A 26763-nucleotide genomic window follows, 5' to 3' on the forward strand; every position below is an offset into this window, starting at 1 on the left:
TAGTGACTCCAAATTCAATTAAAAAGAAACCGAGCGGAAATAACAATCGAATATGCTTCGGTTCGTTGAAATTTACTCGTTCGTCCGTCCCTCTTTTCAAATCATTGACGATAGGCCTACTGTTGGCCCATTAAAAATGTTTGCAAGCTCAGAGTTGATCATCAAAACCAGGCTCCAGCCCTCTCCTTTTTGTATATAAAAAAACATTTCATCACTTTTTAACCATTTTAAAAGTCTGATTTTTTTAATATTTACTTTTATTTATTTTATAGTTAATTTGGCATTTTAAAAATAGATCAAAGTTTAAATTTTCATTATTTCTAAAATATTAATGTTAATGATCCTGATAAATCTTAGACTTAAAAATTAGGTTCAAAACTTGCAAGTATGAAGTTGCACTGGAGAGCGAATGCCTGCTTTGTATCCTTGTCAACTTTGGGGCGTGCAGTCATGCTTGCAAATAGCTTTCTATCAAAATCCCATCTACCTAATGTCTCGATATCTCCTTCCTGCGTCAAGAAAATGGCGTATGGTAGATCAGACTCACCAGAGCAAGGAGCTTATGCGAAAAGAACGCAAGACTAGTTGTGGCTAAACCAAATCCTCTCATGAGATTGATGTGGCCACACATGACCCTCCACAAAAAATAACAAAGCCCAAGAATATCTGCAGGGCTATATATAGAAGCCAGACAGCATATTCGGAAAGATGGGAAAGCCCGCCTCTTTCTCGAGCATGTATTTGTAAGTCTTGACATGGCGGCTACAATAGGTTGCTTGGCCTCCAGATAATTTTAAGGAATGGAGAGGACCATTAGGTATGTATTGTGGATTTTGGACCATTTCTAAGATAGAACACCATTCAAACATCCAGGGAGCTCACCCTCCACCACTTCACAATTTGTTGGCTCTAGCTCATCCACTGGTGCAAAATTTCCTGCGAACACTTGATTTGGATCGACCGATGGATCGAGAGGAGGGTGATCAATGAATTTGGATATGGTGGTGCGAAGGCTTTTTTGGAAGGTTGAAATCAGAGAGGATAAAAGTAACGAAGGTGATAAGATTGCTTTCTTTTCTAATTCTCTGTTTGTGCTTTGTTCGAGGGAACAAAGTGCGGGCACCCATGCTTCTCGTCTGCGAGAAGGCCGGCCTATGGCAATTATGCTTCGGCTTGCTGGAACATTAATTACAAGTATTTCCTGACATTCTCTTGTAGAGTTTTGGATCAGTGTATATATATGTTGGAGAAAGAACCCATTTCTTGCAACAAATTAAGGGCTCTAGAGATCAGAATAGCACTGCTAAGTGCTACTCAAGGGAATGTCAAGATTTAAAATAAGAGAATTGGCTCAGTTCTTGTATAGAATGGCAAATCATAAAATCACGGGGGAAACGCATGTACGAGCCTAACGAGCTTTCTGTCAGAAACAAATCTAATTTTTAATTTGATTAGCTGAAATTATATAAGCACATTTTACCTGCCCACTTCTATAGTAGGTTAATTTGCTGTAACAAAATGAGTTTGTGATTATTTCGGATTTTTTTAGAATCATTACATCTACAAGGCCTACACCTTAAATAACCATGTTAGAAGTCCTATACAGAAATCATCCATTAAAGCTTCATTCCAAAAACAGGCAACCAAAAAGAACAGCTCTCAAGATGAAGAGCAAAACCTGGTAGACAAAACAGCATTGCATCCAAACACAAAAGATTCCTAGACATGTAAAGAAGCACAAACGAGCTTTTTGATGAAAAGATAGTTGGATCATACTGAGGTTTTGTTAACACACTCCACATACCCGGTTTTATAATAAGTCAGCTGGGTGTAACCAGTTGAGGTCGGGATCGTTTTGAAAGTTTCTTAATTTTTATAGTTATTTTCGGATTCCTTTTCTAATTAGATTCTATAATTTTAATTTGACTTGATTTTAATTAAATAGTTTCGGGGTTTATTTTTTGAATAGATGATTATTTAGTTCAGAGGGAGAACATGAGAGACTATACTTTCTTTACAATTTAGGGGGTGTGATCTTTAGAGTTTGAGAAATCCTTTCTATAAAATCCATCACTACTCATGTCTTCAATGTCAAATGTCTTTCACATGTCATCATTTAAGAGTATGGGCCAGACTAAACGATTGAACAAGGACTGTGCTTGCATGTAAAAGTCGGACCGGTGCTTGCCATTTTGCCCTCGATATTGAGGTGAATTTTTGTCATTGATCGAGCTGCTAAAGGACCAGTTAGGGATTGAAACTTAGTTGTTGCTGTTCCTCTTTGCTATACAATAAAAAAGAGTGTGATCTTTAGAGTTTGAGAAATCCTTTCTATAAAATCCATCACTACTCATGTCTTCAATGTCAAATGTCTTTCACATGTCATCATTTAAGAGTATGGGCCAGACTAAACGATTGAACAAGGACTGTGCTTGCATGTAAAAGTCGGACCGGTGCTTGCCATTTTGCCCTCGATATTGAGGTGAATTTTTGTCATTGATCGAGCTGCTAAAGGACCAGTTAGGGATTGAAACTTAGTTGTTGCTGTTCCTCTTTGCTATACAATAAAAAAGAGTGTGATCTTTAGAGTTTGAGAAATCCTTTCTATAAAATCCATCACTACTCATGTCTTCAATGTCAAATGTCTTTCACATGTCATCATTTAAGAGTATGGGCCAGACTAAACGATTGAACAAGGACTGTGCTTGCATGTAAAAGTCGGACCGGTGCTTGCCATTTTGCCCTCGATATTGAGGTGAATTTTTGTCATTGATCGAGCTGCTAAAGGACCAGTTAGGGATTGAAACTTAGTTGTTGTTGTTCCTCTTTGCTATACAATAAAAAAGAGTGGACAATTCTGACATATATACAGCAATATTACGACCCAGTCTATTATAAGGTGCTTAAGGAAATTCCAGGCTTTTGTGCATTCACACCTCATGAACTATATGATTATTTGTATCATTTGAGGAAAAGAATAAGAGAAAAATACAGGGATCATATGAGTTTCAGAAATTAAACATTGCAAGAGCAAATTCTCACTCTTTGTTACCACCATAGAACTTGAGGACCTCCTTGACGTGGATGGATCGATGAACTATATATTAATGAATCTTTCCAAATTAATGCAACTAAGAAAATTAGTGACAGACTCAGGAAGCCAAGGAAATTAAAATCCTTAACTTGTGGGGCTTGTTTGCTGTTTTATTTAGAAATATATAGCACTCAATTGCTGTTATTCCCAACAAGAATTGCATCCGGATTTTTTTGTTAAAAAATTTGTGTTTTTATAGGAAAATGCAAGCACAAGGGACTCGGCCAGCAAACACACGATCACCAGCAGGACTCCAGGAGGTTTGATGAACAGAGCATCCATGATACTTATATAACAGTTAGCTCAGAAAAAACACCATGAAGCGTATCGATCAAGACCTGCCATGACCAGGTTACAGCATAACAAAATATGAACCAACGGACTAATTAACTAATCAAACCTAGGACATGTGTTTCACTCTGTCATTTGCTGCCTTTTAGTTGTGCTTTGTGTAATCTGCAGAGTTATCGGCTGCAATTTTAAGAATTCTGTCTTGGTAGGAATTTTGTTGCAAGGTTGGCTTGCCAATACGTGTGTTTTTGCTCCTAAGCTTAAATTATTAGGTGAAGCTGTAAAAATAAATGAAACACTATAATATTTAATAGTTTTATTGATGGAATTTTTTCATCGGCGTGGGATTACCATTCCATCGGTGAAAATTTTACCGATTAATTCATTGATGGAATACGTCCATTGGAATAAAGTTCGTCAGTAATTCCATCATCTGTCGCTAATTCTTTCGGTAAAAATAAAAATAAAAAACCAATGGTTTTACAAATGGAAAATGCACGCCAAAAAAAAATTCCAGCTTCATTCTGTCGATATTTCCCTCGGGAAAATTGTCATATAACAAAAAAAAATACCGTATGCAATTCCGTCGGTGATTATTTAAAAATATATTTTTTAAAAAAATCTATTTAACAAAACTAGAAAATAATTAAATTAATATAAATTAAAACTTCATAACACTCAGAATTGAGTTGCTTGGAAAAAAATAAGAAGAAAATCAACTCAAAATTTACAACAAATAAATAACAAAAAACAACAACATTGATCTCATATGAAAAAAAATCCTACAACAACATTCATACAATTATTAAGAACAGAAAAAATTAAAAAAAAAAACAAAATAGAACGAAAAAAACACAAAAAAAGAAGAAAAAAGAAAAATCTTACTTTAATGTAGTTGCGAGTGAAGCTGAGAAGAGAAAAAAAAATTCATAAAATATGTTAAATATTAAAAAAAATCAGAGAAGAAAAAAGAAAAAAAAAGAAAACATACATGAGAGTGGAGGGGAAGAGGAGTTGAGGAGAGAAGAGAAAAAAAGAAATGTTGATGGTTTTTACATAAGAGGAAGAAGAAGGAGAAGAAAAAGAAGAAGAGGAACATGTCCATCTGTTGTGAAATGAGGCATTCTATTTATTGAGGTACTTTACTGACGGTTTTACTGACAGATAATTAAATATTAATATTTCTAACCAATCCGTCGGTGGTTCCGTCTATAATATTTAATTTAAATTTTCAATTTAATAAAAAAATTTCAGAAACCGTTAAATATCACTGATGACTTTTCAATCCGTCGGTGATAATTCTGTCTATAATATTTAATTTAAATTTTCAATTTACTTGAAATTTTCAGAAACCCGTCAAATAACACCGACGACTTTTCAATCCGTCGGTAATTTCTTCTGTAAAGAACAATAATTAACAGTGCAATTGGGAAGTGAACAACTCCAGTGCTCTCTAGACAATACCGACGGAATGTTCTGTCGGTGATTCTCTTTGTAATTGACATGATGAATAGTGTCAGGGAGAAGTGAACACTTTACCAACGGATTTTACTGGCGGAATTAATTCCATTGGTATAAATGACATGTCATCGTATTTTTTTGTTTTGTTTTAATTATTTTTTTTCCAATCGTAATTCTCTAGGTAAAATTCACTGTAATTTACAGATAAAAATATTTTGTTAGTATTTCTATTTGTATTTATTAATTTTTTGATAATGAAAGTTACTGGACGTTGAAACTTGCAATTGTGATGCAATCTTATGTTATGATATGTTTTTGGTAACAACAGCAATTGCTGAAGATATTTTGTTTTCTGAAGTTACTGTGATTCTGTATAGGGTGTATGCATGTATGTTTTTCAGTTTCTAGATGTAGCTTGTGGGCAACCATTCCGTACACTCCACTCCACTGCACTCTTTTATTAATAAATTCTCCAATTGCAAGTGGATTATTATAAAAAAAATAGAGAAAATAAAAGAATTAATTGCAGGTGTTGCTGTTCTTTTCTTTTATAAAATATAAGAGTAGGATCTAATAATATCCCTCGATATTTAGGTGAATTTTTGTTTATGATCGAGCTGCTGAAGGACTTGTAAGGGATTGAAACTTAGTTGTAGCTGTTGGTTTTTGCTATTCAGTAAAATGAATGGAAAATTCTGATATACAGGAATATTTCGATCTTGCCTATTATAAGGCCCTTCAAGAAACTAAACATTGCAGGTCTAGCAAATCCTCACTCTTTGTTACCGCCGTAGAAATTGAGGACCTCCTTGACATGGATGGATGAACTATTACGGAATCCTTCCAAATCAATGTGGGCATGGAAACTAGTTTTTTCTATGACAGATTCAGGAAGCCAAGGAAATTAAAATCTTTCAACTCGGTGGGCTTGTTTGCTGTTTCATCTAGAAATATATAGCACTCTTTTTTGGTAAGACAATCTGTATTGTTGTAGGAAAATCAAGATCACCATTAGGACTCCAGGAGGTTTGATGAACAAGGCATCCATGATACCTGTATAACAGCTGGCTCGGAAAAAACAACATGAAGCATACCGATCAAGACCTTCCACGACCAGGAATTGCAGCATAAGAAAACATGAACCAATGGACTGATTAAAATCAAACGAGGAACATGTGTTTCACTTTGTCATTTGCTGCTTTGTGTAATCTGCAGAGTTATGGGCTGCAATTTCAAGAATGCTGTCTCGGTAGGAATTTTGTTGCTAGGTAGGGCTAGCTGATATGTGTGTTTCTGACACGGATTATTCTGTTTTTTTTGCCGGGAAGTGTTGGACCCTGAATGTGATATTTTGGTGATGCTACAAGCTATTTAATTCCGAATTAACTGTCGATTCCAGAGCACCCTCCTCCTTTCTTTTATCTGAAAATATTTTGTTTTCTGAAGTTACTACGATTCTGTGTATGTTGCATGTGCATGCATCCTTGATTAGCTTGTCAATGATGCCATGGCAGTGTTAGTCTATCTTTGCCTAATTATGACAAGAGATTACAAGAAAATTGTAAATCAGAGACCACTCGGCTTAGTTTCATTCTTTTGTTTTCTGAAGTTATTGCGATTCTGTGTATGTTGCGTGTGCATGCATCCTCGATTTGCTTGTCAATGATGCCATGGCAGTGTTAGTCTATCTTTGCCTAATTATGACAAGAGAGACCACTCGGTTTAGTTTCATTCTTTTGTTATGAATTAAAAATGATGTATAAAATAGTTCATTAATTTTAAAGGTAAATTTATGAGACGAGGTTTTGAAAAATGCCAATTTTAATACAATATATATTGTCTTACAAGAATAATATAATTAAAGGGATGCGGGAAACTAAAGTTTATTGGATGTTATTAATGTCCTTATAAATGAAATTTGGACTAATTTTCATATAGAATAAAAACCTTAAATATTTTGATTTTTTAACTTCTCTTCTCGTGCAAATAGTATTCTTCTTGGCAACCATTCCCTAGCTGCACCCACTCCACAGCACTCTTCTATTAATAAATTCTTATAAATATAAATAAATATTGATATTTTTATTTGAAAATATATTAAAATAATATATATTTTTTAATTTTTAAAATTTATTTTTAATATTAGTAAATCAAAACAATTTAAAATATCAAAAAAATATTAATTTTATAAAAAAATAAAAAATAAATTTTTTTGAAATGGAATCATAATACTTTCTCGTATAAGCAATTGCAAAAAATTGTTGAAATACTTGATTTTCAATCAAAATTTTATAATTCATACATCAATTTTTCGAAAACATTTACCTAACCATTATATTCTTAATATATATATATATATATATATATATATATATATATATATATATATATTACACGAATATGGACCGATTCATTCATTCATTCATGCAAAATCTTATCTTAGACACTTTCTAAATTTTAAATGTACTAGCTAGTCTCAAGATGCCACAATTGATTTTTCTCATAAACTAATTGTATATCACCACATCAAGAACGTTTTTCTTTTCAAGGGTTTAATTGGTAGAGAATCCCGAATATGATTATAAAACTTGGCCCGGCGATTCAAAGCCGATGGACTGGGTCAACTTAAAATCATGTGCAAAACAATATTGTACAATAAAAATAGAAAAATATCTTTTAGCTTTTAGATTGCCCTTGATCATGACTTTCTACTTGCAAAAAACGTTTCCAACTAATCACAATATAAAATTAATATTTTTTGTTTTTATTAAAAATTACTTTTCCAACGGAAAAAAGAGAGGCTACGAGTCCGATATTAACTAGCGGCTAATTGCACTGTTCGAATACATATTTCTTTGTAATTACCAGTTATTTGACAAGCTATCTTGACTTACAAAGAGGCTATGGAAACCATATGGAACACGTCTTGGAAGTTTAACTTTCGCAACAATGTCAAGATTTGGAGACTTGGCATCCATAACAGTAAAATTTGATTGACCGGAGTTCTCATCATGCACGTAACTCACCACAAATCCATCATCTTCGTCTTCATCGGATTTCACAGCATTTGCGTTTCTAGGAACAAACAACGGCTCCCCTCCAAAGCAACCTGGCCCATAAAGCCTCCTCGAGACCTCGCATTCTTTTTCCAAATCAATCTTGGCTAAACCTGACATCTTTGGTACCTTTTCAGCAATTCCCAAATAAGCATAGCGATTTTTCTTCCCAATATAGTAAGGATTAATAGATCCCAACTCCAAACTTCTTTTGGACAAGATCTTTCTTGAAACTTTTCCTGTTCTCGTGTTGATAGTCAATTTTTCCAATGAGAAATGGACCTTCTCTATTTTGTGAAAAACATTTGCAATGCTTAACACATTTGGTGCCACCAAGACTACCTCATCATCCCCATTTTCCCAAGCATTGGTGACATGCATGGCATTAAACCCTGGGACTGGAAACCACCTCGTGTTTGAGTCACTCTCAGCGTATCTTGGTAAGATCCCAATTCTTGGCACTTTCTTTTGCTCACAAACCACAGGCATGCCTCTTCCTAGCATGACATTTCTTGGTTCAACCACCAACTGCGTCTCTGGGAAAACTGCAAATCGTTTGGTTATTGCAAAATCATGAATAGGAGTAGGCTGATTTATAGACAAAAGGGGAACATCTCTTTGCTTGACACCATCTTCATTGAAGTAAAAATAAGTGACATAAGGAAAAAATGATGGGTTGCACTGGAAAGCAAAAGTCTCCTTTGTATCCTTGTCAACCTTGGGGTGAGCAGTCATGCTTGCAAACAGCTTTCTATCAAAATCCCATCTGCCTAGTGTCTCGATGTCGCCTTCTTGTGTCATGCCAATGACATATGGTAGATCAGACTCGCAAAGAGCAAGGAGCTTATTTGAAAAGAAAGCAAGACTCGTGTTGGCCATACCAAATCCTCTCATGAGATTGATTTGGCCACACAGAACCCTTCCAGCAACCATGACATAAGCAAGGACGTCAGGAAGGCTATAGAAGCCAGATAATATATTTGGAAAGATGGGGAAACCTGCTTCTTTCTCAAGCATGTATTTGTAAGTCTTGACATAGCGACTACAATGGGTTGCTTGGCCTCCGGATAATTTCAAGGAATGAAGCATGCCATCTCCTTCGAAGAAATGGAGAGGACCATTAGGCATGTGTTGTGGGTTTGAACCATTTCTAATATACACACCATTTAGACAGCTAGGGAGCTCACCCTCCACTACAGTGCAGTTAGTGGGCTCAAGTTCATCCACTGGAGCAAAATTCCCCGTGAACACTTGATATGGATCGACCGAAGGATGAAGAGGAGGCCGGTGGTCGATGAATTTGGATATGGTGGTGCTGAGGCAATTTTGGAATCTTGAAATGTGAGAGGACAGAAATAGTGAATTTGATAATGCTATCTTTCCAAGCGATGATCCGGTACTGTCTGCATGATCTTCCTGGATTGTAGTTTTTTCTTGCGAAGAAATTAGTACAGGCACCCAAGTTTCATGTCTACGAGAAGGCAGTCGAGCACCTAAGTGGGGGATGCCACGAAAAGTAGTGTAACTAGTTTTTTGTATGGGTTTTGGGTGCGTGTGCATGCTGTTGGAGAAGGAATTCATGGTGGAGTACATGGTGTGTTAATCGAAGAAACTGATCTAGATCTAGATTGTCTTTGAGAGAGAAATATTAACGGGACAGCTCATGATTCAAATAATAGCATAATGTTAGCTTCATATATATATATATATATTAAAAAATAATATAAATTATATTTTAAATTTTATAAGCTTTAGATATTAAAATATGTAGAATTTAAAGGAAATTTACTTTGTGACGTGAAAATTTATTCTTGTCCCTGGATGAAATTAATGCTTCAGTGCAATTTTAATTACTAAAACCATATAAATATTTCATGGTATAAAAATCCTTGTAAATCTTTTTAAGTTAATACAAAGAGTTTAAGAAGAGAAAAAAATTATATTATTTCAGCAATAAAAACTTATATTTCATATATGTTTTTATATATAAGTGGAAGAAACGATTACTTTATTTAGTAATTCCTCTAAATATTTTGACCTTTTTCATTTCTCGTAGATAAATTAGACTTAACCAAATAACCAATAAAATATCAAATTAATAAAAAATAAAATAAAGTGTAAATTTTAAGCTTAATTTTTTTAAAAAAATTAATATAAATTATATTTTAATATCTTACTAAATTATTGAGATGGAATGATATTTCAATTCTATCCGTTTGTTTGCTGGAAAATTGTTTCCTTCTGGAAAGTGAATTCCTGAAAAGTGAATTATTTTTTGATGTTTGGTAGTGTCATGAAAAATAAACTGGAAAACACTTTCCAGTGTTTGGTTATGTTATGGAAAATGAACTGAAAAATAATTTATTAATGAATTATTTTTTTTCAAGTTTATCTAATATATATATAATATATAATATAAATATTTAATCACTTACAATAAAAGAATGAAATCTAAAAAATATAATGATGAATTTTTTTTAATTATATCCTATATTTATATATAGCTTATTTTATAAAATATAACTATAAATGTCATATTATATTATAGAGATATAATCTTGTGAAATATTTCTGAAGTACAACTTATTAATATATTTTTTTTAATTTTAAAAGCTTAAATTTTTTTTTTCCATATGAAGAAAGCCAACTTCAATTTGTATATTTGGTTAAATGACGCAATATTTATTTGTGTGTATGTATCTTAATTCCAATTTGATAAACATGAAATTACTGTTTTTATCTTGAAAAGATTCTTGATTTTTTATTAATGCTAAATTCAGTGAATGACCATGTGAGACGATGTTATGTTTTTGTTTTGGTTAAGAAAGGAAAGTGTTTTAACACTTTCATGCTATGAAGGCTAATTTTTTTTTACTAGAATTTACTTTTCTTTGATTAACTTTTTTTATGTTTATTGAATATAGAACAATAAAAAAAATAATTTTAAGAAATTTGTTTTTCTGAAAACAAACAAGGTTAATGGAAGTGATGGGGTTAGGGCCCCACACTTGATTTTTTTCATAAACCAGGAATAGAGCACAGCGTTGAACACGTTTCACATTTTTGTGGACCACGGGGGGATTCTTCCATCCTCTATTCTGAAATTTGAAAAATGCACACCCTACTCTATTCCTATATTTAACAATACTCTAAAAGGTGTGGGCCACGCCTTTTAGACTTTCCCCATTATTAATATATTATTATATTATAATTATTTTTAATATATTATAATATAACATATATTATTAAAAAATATCAGTTCACAGTGAAACGTTGAATTATCTTTTTCTTTTTCATTTTTTATACCTTTATAGGTTTTTTTGTTTGCTTTTTTGTTTGTGTTTTTTTTCTTTCAATGAATTTTTTTTTATTTAATTTAGTTTGATAATGTTAAATTTTTTTATTTAGTTATCAGACTTTCATGACACGGATCTCAGGTTGACGGGTTAACCTGGTTTGACAAGTTAACCCGAATTTTTTTCTTCTTTTTAATTAATTTTTTTCGTTTAGTTTAGTTTGTAAATGTTAAATTTTTTTTATTTAATTATCAGACTTTCATGACACGTATCCCGGACTTGACGGGTTAACTTGGTTTAACGGGTTAACCTAGTTAATTTAGATTTTTTTTCTTCTTATAAGTTTTTTTTTCTGTTATTTTTTATTTTGAATTAATATTTTTTTATTTAATTTAGTTCATTGATATGAAATTTTTTTCTATTTAGTTATCAGTTGATGTTTTTTTTTCTATTTAGTTATCTTAGATTGGGCTAATTAGAGATTTTTTTTTTGTTATTTTTATGTTTTTGACTATGGACTGTATAGTATAGTCTATAATAAAAAGACTGATGCCTTTTGTTTGTTTTTTTATATATATATTTTTAATTAATTTTTTTCTAATTTTTTTTTTTTTGCTCACAAACCACAGGCAGGCATGCCTCTTCCTCATGAGATTGATTTGGCCACACAGAACCCTTCCTGCAACCATGACATAAGCAAGGACGTCAGGAAGGCTATAAAAGCCAGATAATATATTTGGAAAGATGGGAAAACCTGCTTCTTTCTCAAGCATGTATTTGTAAGTCTTGACATAGCGACTGCAATGGGTTGCTTGGCCACCGGATAATTTCAAGGAATGAAGCATGCCATCTCCTTCAAAGAAATGAAGAGGACCATTAGGAATGTGTTGTGGGTTTGAACCATTTCTAATATACACACCATTTAGACAGCCAGGGAGCTCACCCTCCACTACAGTGCAGTTAGTGGGCTCAAGTTCATCCACTGGAGCAAAATTCCCCGTGAACACTTGACATGGATCGACCGAAAGATGAAGAGGAGGCCGGTGGTCGATGAATTTGGATATGGTGGTTCTCAGGCAATTTTGGAATCTTGAAATGTGAGAGGACAGAAATAGTGAATTTGATAATGCTATCTTTCCAAGCCATGATCCGGTGTCTGCATTATCTCCCTGGACTGTAGTTTTTTCTTGCGAAGAAATTAGGACAGGCACCCAAGTTTCTTGTCTACGAGAAGGCAGTCGAGCACCTAACTGGGGGATGCCTGGAAAAGTAGTGTACCAAGTTTTTTGTATGGGTTTTGGGTGCGTGGGGATGTTGTTGGAGAAGGAATTAATGGTGCAGTACATGGTGTGTTAATCAAAGAAACTGGATATCTCGAATGTCTTTGAGAGAAATATTAACGGAACAGCTAGCGCATGATTCAAATAATAGCATAATTTTTACTTCATACATCTAGATTAGTACCTCTTAAAAAATAATATAAATCTTATAAGTTTTTGATATTAGAATATTAAATTAATAACAATAAAGCACAAGCTTGAAATTTTTTAAAATTAATATAAATCATATCCTAATAATATCTTACTAAAGTAAGATCAACTTTATATCAATTCTTAATGCATAATATACGAAAATAGACGTATCCGTTCATGCGAGATCTTATCTAAGCAACCAAAATGCCTCGTCAAATCCTTGTGCGAGCTAAGGGGAATCCAATATGGATTCACATTTTGTCTTCTCTTGTATAAAGGTGGGGCTTCTTTCCTTCACATCCACACACATTCAGGGCCGCTGGAATTTTTGGAAAATTGGGCTGGGAATCGATGGGTTTGGCTTCGACTGTGACGAGGTCACTATATTTTTATGAAACGAAGAGAGGGACAGGTATGCCTATGTTGTGATTCACGTTCTTCATTTAATTTTTATTTTTCACGTTTGGTTTATTTTTATGAAGGTTTGGTTGCTCAGGTTCTCTTTTAATTTCTCTTTTCTTGCCCTTCATTGTTTTTTTTTACTCAATATGATGTGGGGATGAGATATTTTAGTTATTATTAGTATATTGGCTCGCGCTTTGTAATAGTTAATATATTTTTTTAAAAAATATATATATATATATATATATATATATATATATATATATATATATATATATTAAAAGTATAGATAATGTTTTAAATCTCTTGAATCTGACAGTTATGATAGACTCAATCGAATTAGATCTGGTGGCAATACAAGACCTAAGTTTCTTGGGTCTGACTCCCCTAATAATAATAATAATAATATCTATAATATTAATATTAATATTAAATTTGTCTGATCCTAGTTCTTATAGTTTTTAATCTCTTCAAATTAAATTTATGGTTTTTCTTCAATAGTAACAATTTTTTTTTTCAAATTTAATAATAATAATAATAATAATAATAATAATATTAAACATGTCTGACTCAAGTTCTTATAGTTTTTAATTTTATCATTCAAATCAAATCTACGGTTTTTCTTTAATAGTAATAATATTTTTAATAATAATAATGATAATAAGATCCAAGTTCCTTGAGTTTGACATTACCTTCCAGACCCAGGTAACTTAGATGGACGCTCTTGTAAGACCCAAGTTACTTGGGTGTGGCTCACCTGTCAGATCCAATTTTTTGGGGTCTGGTGCCTCCTAATAATAACAATAAAAATAAAAATATTTATAATAAAAATAAAATGATGTATTTATAAAATAAAAAGATGGTGAAGCTCCTCAACACCATCATATATTTTCCCTTCCTCTAGGATATGGATATATTTTCACTGTTTATTTTTCTTGAAAGACAAAAGAAACCTCCAACTCAAAAACTAAAATTTTGTGTGGTGAAGGGGTAATTAGTATCTACATAGCCCAAAAAACTTGAGGATTATTGTGTTCCCCATCATTATCATTATTTCAATGTCATATGTATGATATAAAAAAGATGACCTAACTGCAAACTGCGTGACTAACAAGTTTTATTTTTTAAAAAAAAAATAACCACGTCATTACACTATTTTAATTTATGATAACTTGTATTTTAATGAATAGTAAAAAGACAAAACACTAATGTTCTTTGGCATATTGTATAATGGATGTGAGAGGAGATATAGAGGAAGAAAAAGGGGTGGGCATGGAGAATCAAAGGTAAAAGAGTCTTCTTTTACATGTTTCTCTACATTTTTTTATTTCCTGAATTCAACATGCTTACAGATTTGCCTTTTTTTTTTTTTTTTTATCTCAAGTGTTAGAAGGTTATGATAAAGGAACGAAATAGTTTCTTTTGTCTCGAGTTGGATGAGAGTTGTGCATGCAATATTTTTTGCTTTCTTGCTTCTTTTTGTTTGCCCACTGAGAATTAGTGAATCTGAAGTTCCAAGAAAAAATCCCAAAAAACTCTATATTCTTGAAAAGGCAGCGACAGATCTTCTTTATCCAAGGTCAAAATCTAATGATGTACATAAAAATCAAAAGCATATGTTACTGCAATTCTGATATTTTATAGTGAATAACAATCACGAGGCAAGATTAGTCTCACCCGAACATGAACTCGGCAAGACATAAAAACTATCTTAGCTATCAACAATCTCCAGGCATGCAAACTATCTTAGCTATCAATACTTAAAGACCAAGAAAACAGTTACTTCGAACAGTTAGATTGAACTGAAAGTACTACTCAAAAGTCACATGGAGTTGGCTCTCTATCCTTGCAGACAAAACACTAGTTTTCACAGTCTCTTTCTTTTAACAATCTCTAGCTTCTTCTTTTTTTTTATCTTATTTTTCCTTTTTTATTGTACACAATGGTAAAGCAGTACTTTCGGTATGTGAGCTGGAAAAGCCACATGAATTTGTTGAAATCGAAGTGGTATGCACGGGTTTTTCTTTGCGCCTTTCCATCTCTCAAGCTGAGGGGTAACTTTTTTTTGCCTCCAGTAATATTGTTTGGGGGCTTTCGGCTGGGGATTTCTTCATGCCTTTCCATCTCCCAAGCTGCAAGCTGATGGGTCATTTTGTTTTAGCTCCAGTAATATGGTTTGGGTTTGGGGGCTTTCAGCTGGGGATGCCATTGCCTTCTCTTGGCTTCGACTGCTCTACCAGCTGTTGCTGCGCTTGGGTCGAGCTGGTTTGCACTCTTTCTTTTGCTTTTCTTTTGGGTTTTGGGGATTGTGGGTTTTCTTTTGCTCTGGTTTGGTTTGCTGTGTTTTGCCTCTGGCTGGCTTTCATCTGGCTCAGGTTGATTTTGGTTTTGGGCAGTTGTCAAATTTGGGTCAGAAAATTGAGGTTGCATTCTCCGCTTTTCCTCTGGCTTAGCTCTTGGCGTTTGGGAGAATGGGTTTTCTATGCAATGGCTCCTGTTGCAGCGGCTTTGAATCCAGATAAGCCTTTGTTTACCAGATCGGCCTCGTTTGTTTTAGCTCAGTTTGCGTTTGATTTTCGTAGATTGTGGATGTTGGATTAGAAAAAATGTCATGCAATGATTATTTCGCATTAAATGCGATGCCCCTTTGGCCGAGATTTAGAATTCTCGTGTTGAGAGAAAATATACTGCTATCAGCTTATAGCCTGAGTCGTGGCTCCTCATCGAGAAAAACTGAATCATCCACATTGTCGAGGCTCGAATCTCTATAAGGTTCAAGTCAATATTTTAGATCGAAATTGCAAAGAACCAGCTGAAACTCTGTAAGGTTTGAGAAACTAATTTAGATTGTTCACATTGCAAAGAACCACTCCAAACTCTCTACCATTACATCGCTATTTTTTGCTTTGCAAGTTCTTTGATTGATGCCTCAACAACTCATCCATTTCATAGCTTTGTTCTACCATAATTTTATTCATACTTTACATCAACATCGCTATTTTTAACCACTGCTTCTTCATTTTTCTTTTCTTTTTTCCTTTTTTATAAAAAAGATTCAGTCCACATTTTCAAACTCTTCCTCACACAAACACTTCATTGATGTGCTCCCCCAATAATCAATGTACATTGATAACTTGAATATTCTTGCAGATGCAGTGGAGCTTCCAGAAAACAACGATGTGCGCCAGGAACATTTTGCTACTTACCATCTTACGTTGCTGCAACTTTTTGACTGCTGTTGGATTACATCTGTTTATAGAAACTGCTTTTGAAATTAGATGTCCTTTGTTACTCTACATTCCATTCAGCCTTTTTGTCTATCAATTCTCAGTTTAAACTATATATGTTTTATGATGTTGCAGTAAGCTACTGGAATTACATTACCTTGCATATTTAATTTAAGTTGACTCTTTGCATATTTACTTTATTAAAAGGCTCTATATAGCAACAAAAAAAATCAGCGCTGGCGAACTATCTATTATAGTCTGTAATCATGCATTGAAATGTTCAAATTCTTTCCTTTCACATCTGAAGAATTTGGTTGCTCCTGAAAATTATAGGAAACTAGAAGATGAGTAAATCAATTTATCTTTTATAGCCGGCAGATGCTGATGTCCTAATCTCTCTCTATAAGCCAAAACAATCTCTTGTCTGAATCAAGCAAGTCTTCCCTAATTTGTAGTGTACCAGTTCCATTAATTCTCTCAAGAGCAGTCAGTTCATTTTAATTACCATACCATGAATTATAGTAACGCCTTCTCAAGCAGCATATACACTCGCACGCAACTTGTCAAGATTTTCTTGCCAACCCCTTTTTAGTTGCTCTCGTGCCTTCTCCCAGGCAGGAAACTTGGGTGCCAAATCATGCGGAATAATAATAAAAAAATTAAAACGGGAAAAAACAGAAGATGTAGAAAAGAAGCTAAGAATTAAAATCATAGAGGGAGAATAATAGGAATTAGAAATATGTAAAATTTATAATATTTTTAATTAATCATCAAAAATTTTTAATATTTTAAAAAATAGAATATAAATACTAAAACTAAAACTCTAACCAAAACAAGTGATTGAATTTATGTTCCACTAAATAAAATACTTAACAATAATTAAATCAAATCCAACAAATAAATCCTAATTAATAAACCTCAACTAAAAATTCATATAAATTAAACTAAAACATAAATTAAAGTCCAATCTCTTAATGGTTTGAGCTATCCTCCATCATTTATGATCATACGCGTGTGTAAATAATGTTTCGGCTTTGGTATTTCCACTAACAATCCCTTTAACACTATTCATCCGGTTAAGATGAATCAGATTGGTGATGCAATTGGGTCGTCGGTGTTGTAACAGGAGGCTTTAATTAGTGGATGTTGGAGGTGATTTGTTTGATAATCCTAATTAACACTATTCATCCCTTCTCTCAACCTAGCGGTCTCGTTCTCTCTCTCCCCTACTGATGCTAAAATATCAACACAAGTGGGTTATGAGCAAAGTTTTAAGACCCGGTCTGGTGGCCGGCCCGGTCTAAGACTCGGGTTCCGGGTTTTGGCCGGGTCACCGGGTTTGACCGGGTCGGCTGGATCAATTCTTTTAAAAAAAAAATCAAAACGTCGTCGTTTTAGTAAAAAAAAAACAAAAGTCAACGGGTTTGTCACCGGGTCTTGCCGGGTCAGCCGGGTCGACCCGCCGGGTTTTTCCTTCCCCTGTTTTTTCATCAACCCGGCCCGGTTCCGGCCGGGTCCCGGGTCGACCCGCCGGGCCGGGCCGGGTTTCAAAACTATGGTTATGAGTCTTAGTAATTGCCCTGTAAGATCTAATTTCTATTTCTTATTGTGTTTCGTTGCTCGTGGATAAAAAGCATGCTCAAGCATCCTTAGCAGCGGCATACACTTCAATTTGTAGATTCGGACAAGACACAACCTTAAAGGAGAGAAGGAGGATATATAGTTTTTGATTATTTGGTGTTTTTCATGGCATATATAGTTTGTTCATTGGAAGCAAACTAGGAGGTTGTCTTCTCCTCCAGCAAATCAAATTTGAACCTGCATGCTTTAAATTTTTATAAAATTGGTTGATTTCATTTATTTATATCAACTAAAAAACAATAAAGTCTTAATTAAAGATAAAAGATATATAATTAACAACTACATGTTATCAACTTGCAGTGATTGCAGAAACATCTTTCTTTTAAACCCTATATTTATATGATTTTTAGAATCAAAATTTATTCTTGATGTTTCGCCACAATTACCTGCCATAACATTAAATAAAAACATGATAGTTTTTTTGTCTTGAAAACCAAGTGTTTTCTTTCCTTTTGAAAATAAATTGTTTAGGAGAAAGAAAAAAAATTTATTTAAACTCTTTATATTCATAAATAAACTGAATATATATATATATATATATGATTGGCAAAAAATAATTTTATGGGCTAAATGTATAGCACTATATTCAAAATGTTTTTGTTTTGTTTTTTCTTAACAGGTTAGGGTAAAGAATCTTCACCATTGTTATAACTCAATTTATAATTTGATTCAAAACTCAAGTCATGAATTAGATAATTCAACTAATTTACCTAGTTGAATTCAAAACATTATAAGTTTTCCAGAACAACTAGAAAAATAATTACAGTAATTAAAAATTTGTTTCTAAAATTCAAGAACGATCTTTTAGCCTTTACATTGCCCTTACACTAATTTATTTTTTTTAATTTTTTTTAAGGTGTATCCTTTAAAATGTATCTAATATATTTAAAGAAATTTATTAACTTTTCTTTAAGTGATGGCTCCAAAATTTGAAAAAACATGATAAGTCCGAGATTAGAGCCCGTTTGGCTAAGCGTTTGTGGCTGTGTTTAGTGTGTAACAGTTGCATTGAATTGTTTGGTTATAAAATCAGCCGTGATTTTTATATGTGGGCCCTACCATTATCTGCGTTGAAAAAGCTGTTTTGTTGAAGCTGAAATTTCATGCTTCTCGTTGCGTTCCTACCTTTCTCATGCTTCTTGCGTTCCTGCCTCTCGTTGCTACACTGTTAATTAGCATGAACAGTGTAGCATGCTACACTGTTCACGCTAATTAATTCATTCTATGAACATTGCGCAAGATGAACAGTGTAGTATGCTGTTCCGGTCGGACTGGGTCCTGTCCAAAGCTCAAAATGCATTGAACCGGGTCCGACCTAGTAAAATAAAAAATAAAAAGTATTTTTTATTTTTTAATTGTTGTTGCGTGCTTAAGAAACAAAAAAAATTATAGTCCTTGTCGGATGTATTTCATACGTGATGGAAATGTAGATAATTTAATGGACCAATAAAAAGTATTTTATATAAAGTATCATTTATTTCATGATGTAATAATAATAGTTAAATTTATAATATTTAAATTAAAAATCATCAATATCAATATATATTTTTTAAAATTATTTTATAACCTCAATTTCAAAAGTATTATTAACCAAACATATTAAACTACTTTTTGTTCAACCTCAATTTCAACTACAGTTTTAACCAAACATACATAAATATCAAATCAACCTCAATCAAAAATACTTTTTATAAAACAATTTTTTTCAAATCACAATCACAACCATAACAGCTATCAAAATACCAAACAGCCTCAGACGTAATTACCAGTTATTTTACAAGCTATTTTGACATACAAATAGGCTATGGAAACCATATGGAACACGTCTAGGAAGTTTAACTTTTGCAACAATGTCAAGATTTGGAGACTTGGCATCCATAACAGTAAAATTTGATTGACCGGAGTTCTCATCATGCACGTAACTCACCACAAATCCATCATCTTCGTCTTCATCAGATTTCACAGCATTTCCTTTTCTAGGAACAAACAACGGCTCCCCTCCAAAACAACCTGACCCATAAAGCCTCCTCGAGACTTCGCATTCTTTTTCCAAATCAATCTTGGCTAAACCTGACATCTTTGGTACCTTTTCAGCAATTCCCAAATAAGCATAGCGATTTTTCTTCCCAATATAGGAAGGATTGATAGATCCCAACTCCAAACTTCTTTTGGACAAGATCTTTCTTGAAACTTTCCCTGTTCTCGTGTTGATAGTCAATTTTTCCAATGAGTAATGGACCTTCTCTATTTCGTGAAAAACATTTTCAATGTTTAACACATTTGGTGCCACCAAGACTACCTCATCATCCCCATTTTCCCAAGCATTGGTGACATGCATGGCATTAAACCCTGGGACTGGAAACCACCTTGTGTTTGAGTCACTCTCAGCGTATCTTGGTAAGATCCCAATTCTTGGCACTTTCTTTTGCTCAAAAACCACAGGCATGCCTCTTCCTAGCATGACATTTGTTGGTTCAACCACCAACTGCGTCTCTGGGAAAATTGCAAATCGTTTGGTTATTGCAAAATCATGAATAGGAGTAGGCTGATTTATAGACAAAAGGGGAACATCTCTTTGCTTGACACCATCTTCATTGAAGTAAAAATAAGTGACATAAGGAAAAAATGATGGGTTGCACTGGAAAGCAAAAGTCTCCCTTGTATCCTTGTCAACCTTGGGGTGAGCAGTCATGCTTGCAAACAGCTTTCTATCAAAATCCCATCTGCCTAGTGTCTCGATGTCGCCTTCTTGTGTCATGCCAATGACATATGGTAGATCAGACTCGCAAAGAGCAAGGAGCTTATTTGAAAAGAAAGCAAGACTCGTGTTGGCCATACCAAATCCTCTCATGAGATTGATTTGGCCACACAGAACCCTTCCAGCAACCATGACATAAGCAAGGACGTCAGGAAGGCTGTAGAAGCCAGATAATATATTTGGAAAGATGGGAAAACCTGCTTCTTTCTCAAGCATGTATTTGTAAGTCTTGACATAGCGACTACAATGGGTTGCTTGGCCTCCGGATAATTTCAAGGAATGAAGCATGCCATCTCCTTCGAAGAAATGGAGAGGACCACTAGGCATGTGTTGTGGGTTTGAACCATTTCTAATATACACACCATTTAGACAGCTAGGGAGCTCACCCTCCACTACAGTACTGCAGTTAGTGGGCTCAAGTTCATCCACTGGAGCGAAATTCCCCGTGAACACTTGATATGGATCGACCGAAGGATGAAGAGGAGGCCGGTGGTCGATGAATTTGGATATGGTGGTGCTGAGGCAATTTTGGAATCTTGAAATGTGAGAGGACAGAAATAGTGAATTTGATAATGCTATCTTTCCAAGCGATGATCCGGTACTGTCTGCATGATCTTCCTGGATTGTAGTTTTTTCTTGCGAAGAAATTAGTACAGGTACCCAAGTTTCTTGTCTACGAGAAGGCAGTCGAGCACCTAAGTGGGGGATGCCACGAAAAGTAGTGTAACTAGTTTTTTGTATGGGTTTTGGGTGCGTGTGCATGCTGTTGGAGAAGGAATTCATGGTGGAGTACATGGTGTGTTAATCAAAGAAACTGATCTAGATCTAGATTGTCTTTGAGAGAGAAATATTAACGGGACAGCTCATGATTCAAATAATAGCATAATGTTAGCTTCATATATATATATATATATATATATATATATATTAAAAAATAATATAAATTATATTTTAAATTTTATAAGCTTTAGATATTAAAATATGTAGAATTTAAAGGAAATTTACTTTGTGACGTGAAAATTTATTCTTGTCCCTGGATGAAATTAATGCTTCAGTGCAATTTTAATTACTAAAACCAAATAAATATTTCATGGTATAAAAATCCTTGTAAATCTTTTTAAGTTAGTACAAAGAGTTTAAAAAGAGAAAAAAATTATATTATTTCAACAATAAAAACTTATATTTTCATATATGTTATGTCTTTTTATATATAAGTAGAAGAAACGGTTACTTTATTTAGTAATTCCTCTAAACATTTTGACCTTGTTCATTCCTCGTAGATAAATTAGACTTAATCAAATAACCAATAAAATATCAAATTAATAAAAAATAAAATAGAGTGTAAATTTTAAGCTTAATTTTTTTAAAAAAAATTAATATAAATTATATTTTAATATCTTACTAAATTTTTGAGATGGAATGATATTTCAATTTTATCCATTTGTTTGCTGGAAAGTTGTTTCTTTTTGGAAAGTGGTTTCCTTGGAAAGTGAATTCCTGGAAAGTGAATTATTTTTCGATGTTTGGTAGTGTCATGAAAAATGAACTGGAAAACACTTTCCAGTATTTGGTTATGTTATGGAAAATATATGAACTGAAAAATAATTTATTAATAAATTATTTTTTTCAAGTTTATCTAATATATATATATATATATATATATAATATTTAATATAAATATTTAATCACTTACAATAAAAGAATAAAATCTAAAAAGTATAATGATGAATTTTTTTAATTATATCCTATATTTATATATAGCTTATTTTATAAAATATAACTATATATGTCATATCATATTATAGAGATATAATCTTGTGAAATATTTCTGAAGTACAACTTATTAATATATATTTTTTTAATTTTAAAAGCTTAAAATATATTTTTTTCATATGAAGAAAGCCAACTTCAATTTGTATATTTGGTTAAATGACGGGCTACAATATTTATTTGTGTGTACTTATTTTAATTTCAATTTGATGAACATGAAATTACTGTTTTTATCTTGACAAGGCTCTTGATTTTTTACGAGTGCTAAATTCAGTGAATGATCATGTCAGACGATGTTGTGTTTTTGTGTTGTGTTTTTGTTTTGATTAATTAGAAAGGAAAGTGTTTTAACACTTTCATGCTATGAAGGTTAATATTTTTTTTAACTTGAATTCAATTTTCTTTAATTAACTTTTCCTATGCTTACCAAACGTAGAAAAATAAAAAAAATAGTTTCCAGAAATTTGTTTTTCAGGAAACAAACAAGGCTAATGGAAGACATATATCTCTTCTCTTCTATGACGGTGGGGCTTCTTTCCTTCACAGCCTCGCATATTCAGGCGAGAGATGTGATGAGGTTAGGGCCCCACACTTGATTTTTTTCATAAACCAGGAATAGAGCACAGCGTTCAACACGTTTCACATTTTTGTGGACCACATGGGGATTCTTCCATCCTCTATTCTGAAATTTGAAAAATGCACACACTACTCTATTACTATATTTAACAATACTCTAAAAGGTGTGGGCCACGACTTTTAGACTTTTCCCATTATTAATATATTATATTATTATATTATAATTATTTTTAATATATTATAATTATAATATATTATAATATAACATATACTAAAAAGTATCAGTGTCTAATTTACAGTGACATGTTGAATTATCTTTTTTATTTTTTATGTCTTTATAGGTTTGTCTTGTTTGCTTTTTTGTTTGTGTGTTTTTTTTAATGAATTTTTTTATTTAATTTAGTTTATTAATGTTAAATTTTTTTATTTAGTTATCAGACTTTCATAACACGGATCTCAGGTTTGACGGGTTAATCTAGTTTGACGAGTTAACCCGAAATTTTTTTTTCTTAACCAATTTTTTTGGTGTTGCCAGCAGGTAAACATAAAACAATAGTTAATTAACTAATAGCCTTATTAGTTCTCTAATTATTTCTCTAAAAATAACATCCCCTTCAAAATAAAATAATTCTCTAAAAAATATGAATTCAAGATGTGTTCCCTCCTCTCTCTTGTGGTTTTAGGGCTGAGTACTGCCGAACAAGATATATGATGATCCATTTGCCAAGAAGTACTTGAGAAATGATAGATCATCTACAAGGATCTTACCATGCCCGTAATTTTAATTTTTTTTAAAAATATTTTTTGTGAATTATCTTGCTGTCGATTTTAGAATCTTTTTGGGATTGCCTTTTTTGGAAAAGTTTGATTTGCTATAGTAGAAAAAAAGAGAGGATAAGCCGTGAGAGGAGGAGAAAAGAGGAGGGGGTGGGTGACCGATCTTTTCTACTGTAATAAAAGCATACAAAACACCACTCTCTACCAACTGTATATTGATTATCTAAGCTCTATAATACAACCAAACCAATCACTGTTATAGAATCCTGTCGTTTATACTGGCTTGGATTGAAAAAAAAAAAAAAGGGAAAGAAAAAGCTTAACCTAATTAAAAACCCGGGTTAATCAGTATATATTCAGTTAAAATCCAATAAAAAACTCATTAATTATTTTTTAGTAAAAGGTACCTTTTTTTTTAATTGACTAGGGTTAATATTTTCGAGCTGTGATCTCAAGCAATCAAGCTCGAATGAGTTTTAAAACTATCCAACCAATTGCATTGCATTGTTGAATTCGGATCAAACCCTTGCTGATAGTGTTTACTTTTGGATCGGCTACCATTCAACTTCAACAACCATAATTTATTTTAGATTTTTTTAACATTACAAATACAATATTTATAAATTAAAGAGTGAATTTTTAGTTGAAAGATTTTTTTTAATTTTTATTCAAAATAAATTTTATTTTTATATTTTTACATTATTTTAATGAGTTGATATTAAAAATAATTTTTTAAAAATTAAAAAAATATTTTAATATACTTTTAAATAAAAAAAACTTTAAATCATCACCCATTCATAAATAAATTTATACTTTAAAGTTTAAACAACGAATTCACCTGGAGTACTAGTCAATAAATCTAAGAAAGAAAAAACCGTGTGGTGATAACGTGAAATAATGTTCTAGGCCTGTTACAGTAGCAAGTGAATTACAATGCAAAGGAAAGGAAGGAAATGAAGAACTTACATACCTGGAGACGAAGCCGACTGCACTGGTGCACTGTCTGATCGGGCGCTCTCTCCTCTGTGTCTTGCTTTCCTCCTCGTCTTCTCTTGTTCTTTCTTTCAGCTGGCTTTGTTTTTCTTGTTATCTCTGTCTCTCTTTATTCTCTGTTTTTCATCATTTCTGGTTTTTCACCCGATTTCTGCTTGTTCATCCCTCTGAGTTTTTTTTCTGTTCGTCCCTCTGGTTTTTCTCTGGGTATTTTTCCTCCTTTTTTTTTTGTTTTTCTGTTATGGTTTCTACTGTGATCTTCTCCTGGAATGCTTTGTTTCTGGTGTAGTTGCTGCTGAAGATGGAGCTGTGGAGCTGCTACTGAAGACGAAGTCGAGGGCGTGCTACAGGAATACACAAGTCTCCCCTTCTGTTTTTCACTTATCTTCCTCTTCGTCATGGCCTTTCTCTGGCTTTTATAAAGCCAGAGAATGCCATGCGGTCGCCCAGCAAATGAAACGGACTCGCAGGATCGTTACTATAATAATGAAGACGCATCATGGGGCAGGCGAGACGTCTATTTTCCATTCTGGTCTGATGAAGCGAAGAAGATGAACAGTGTTATTTCAAACGGCGCTGTTTTTGGGATGGGAATGGTCATTTGCAGTTTGGTCACAGAAGTCGTGAAATTGTGTAATCCGGCCCCCTTATTCAGGAAAATCCCCTTTCAATTTCGCCCCTGGCTAAATTGCAATTGGACCCCTAGAGTTTAGCACAATTCACAAAACAGTCCTTGGTTTCTGAATTATTCAATTAAGTCTGTAATTGACTTTCAACTTTTAATTGTTTCAAAATTACCCCTGGCAAAATCAATTAAGCGCCCTACAGTACTTTTTATTTTTTATTTTAATCCTTGGACTTTAATTTCTTGCAATTGTGACCCAAATCAGCCCCAAACTTTGATATTCTTGAATTAAGTCCTTGATGACATTAGTTAATTAAATCAAAGTTTAATTAAGTCCCCCAAACTTGTTAATTATTCCAATCTTTGATCAAATTGACCCCTAAATTTAATTTTTTTCAATTAAAGCCTTAAAAATCAATTTTTCTTGCAATCAAACCCTTCATAAACTCAATTAATCTTTCAATAAAATCTAATTGAGTCCTTAAAACCTCTGATTTTGCACTTTCTTTTTTTAAATTGAATTTTCTTTATTAGTTAAAAATATGTTGTCAAATTTTAATTTTTATATTTTCTTAATCAATTTTTAACTATTTTCTGATCGCTCTTATATCTTCTTTTCACTGCTATATATTTAAATAGATAACAACTTTGTGCATGCAGAATTTATGATTTGGTTGTTGTTATGACGTCTTCTGTTTTTTTTTATTTTAGGGGGGGTTTAATGGTTGTGTCTATGTTGGTTATGTTCTCTGTGTGGGCGGTGCTTGCTTACTTCTTCTAGAGGCTGTTTGTTTTTGTGGTAAAAAGTGTGGTGCGGCGTAACCATAGTCAATGGCTGTTTGGAAAACAATAAAACGCTGGTTAAAATTGTGGGACCCATATAATAATTGTGGCCTCACCGCAGGTTCATCAAAAGCATGCCATACCTGCTTTTCATGTTCTCCCTTCTCATCATCCCTTTGTTTCCATCAGCAGGTTCACATTTTTTTTCCATCGACTTTTTCCCTTTTTGAAACTTGTCATTGTTTTTTGATTATCAACTTCATTCAGCATGCTGACAATGTTTAATCTCCATTGAACTTGTCATTGCTTTTTTTTTTTTTAATTTTCTAATATCTAAAACATATCAAAAATATTTTTTTCAAGTATCGTGTTTTATTTGAAAAACTAGTGTTTAACATTATTCAATAGCACTTTATAATTTATTTCATGATGTAGTAGCAGTAATTAAATCAACAATATTTAAATTAAAAACCATCAATATTAATATATATATTTTTTAAAATTATTTTATAACCTCAATTTCAAAAGTATTCTTAACCAA

General features: G+C 32.9%; 1 protein-coding gene and 2 long non-coding RNA genes across 3 annotated transcripts; 2 read left to right on the plus strand and 1 right to left on the minus strand.

The window, feature by feature from the left end:
* Positions 1-7589: 7589 nt before the first annotated feature.
* Positions 7590-21580, minus strand: LOC18102197 (zeaxanthin 7,8(7',8')-cleavage dioxygenase, chromoplastic). Its single transcript, XM_006379268.3, has 2 exons — positions 21394-21580; positions 7590-9395 (listed from the first exon to the last, which is right to left on the minus strand). Exons 1-2 carry the CDS (start codon positions 21491-21493, stop codon positions 7708-7710), a joined length of 1788 nt encoding a protein of 595 aa, XP_006379330.3. The 5' UTR covers positions 21494-21580; the 3' UTR covers positions 7590-7707.
* On the plus strand, positions 14488-16474 carry LOC18102199 (uncharacterized). The gene is made up of 2 exons (XR_002983751.2): positions 14488-15337; positions 15469-16474. It is a non-coding gene; the product is annotated as an uncharacterized LOC18102199 (long non-coding RNA).
* A 3059-nt stretch (positions 21581-24639) lies between the features above and the next one.
* Positions 24640-25664, plus strand: LOC112328659 (uncharacterized). Its single transcript, XR_002983749.2, has 2 exons — positions 24640-25021; positions 25104-25664. It is a non-coding gene; the product is annotated as an uncharacterized LOC112328659 (long non-coding RNA).
* The last annotated feature ends 1099 nt before the right edge of the window (positions 25665-26763 follow it).

This window comes from Populus trichocarpa, chromosome 9, assembly GCF_000002775.5.
Source record: "Populus trichocarpa isolate Nisqually-1 chromosome 9, P.trichocarpa_v4.1, whole genome shotgun sequence".
NCBI lineage: Eukaryota > Viridiplantae > Streptophyta > Magnoliopsida > Malpighiales > Salicaceae > Populus > Populus trichocarpa.

Bases quoted from the DNA above. Each gene is read 5' to 3' on its own strand.
- LOC18102197 (XM_006379268.3), bottom strand. From the start codon at position 21,493: ATGTACTCCACCATGAATTCCTTCTCCAACAGCATGCACACGCACCCA. The intron at 9,396-21,393 runs GTGCTCGACTGC...TCCCCCACTTAG, and splicing joins TCGTGGCATCCCCCACTTAG to GTGCTCGACTGCCTTCTCGT.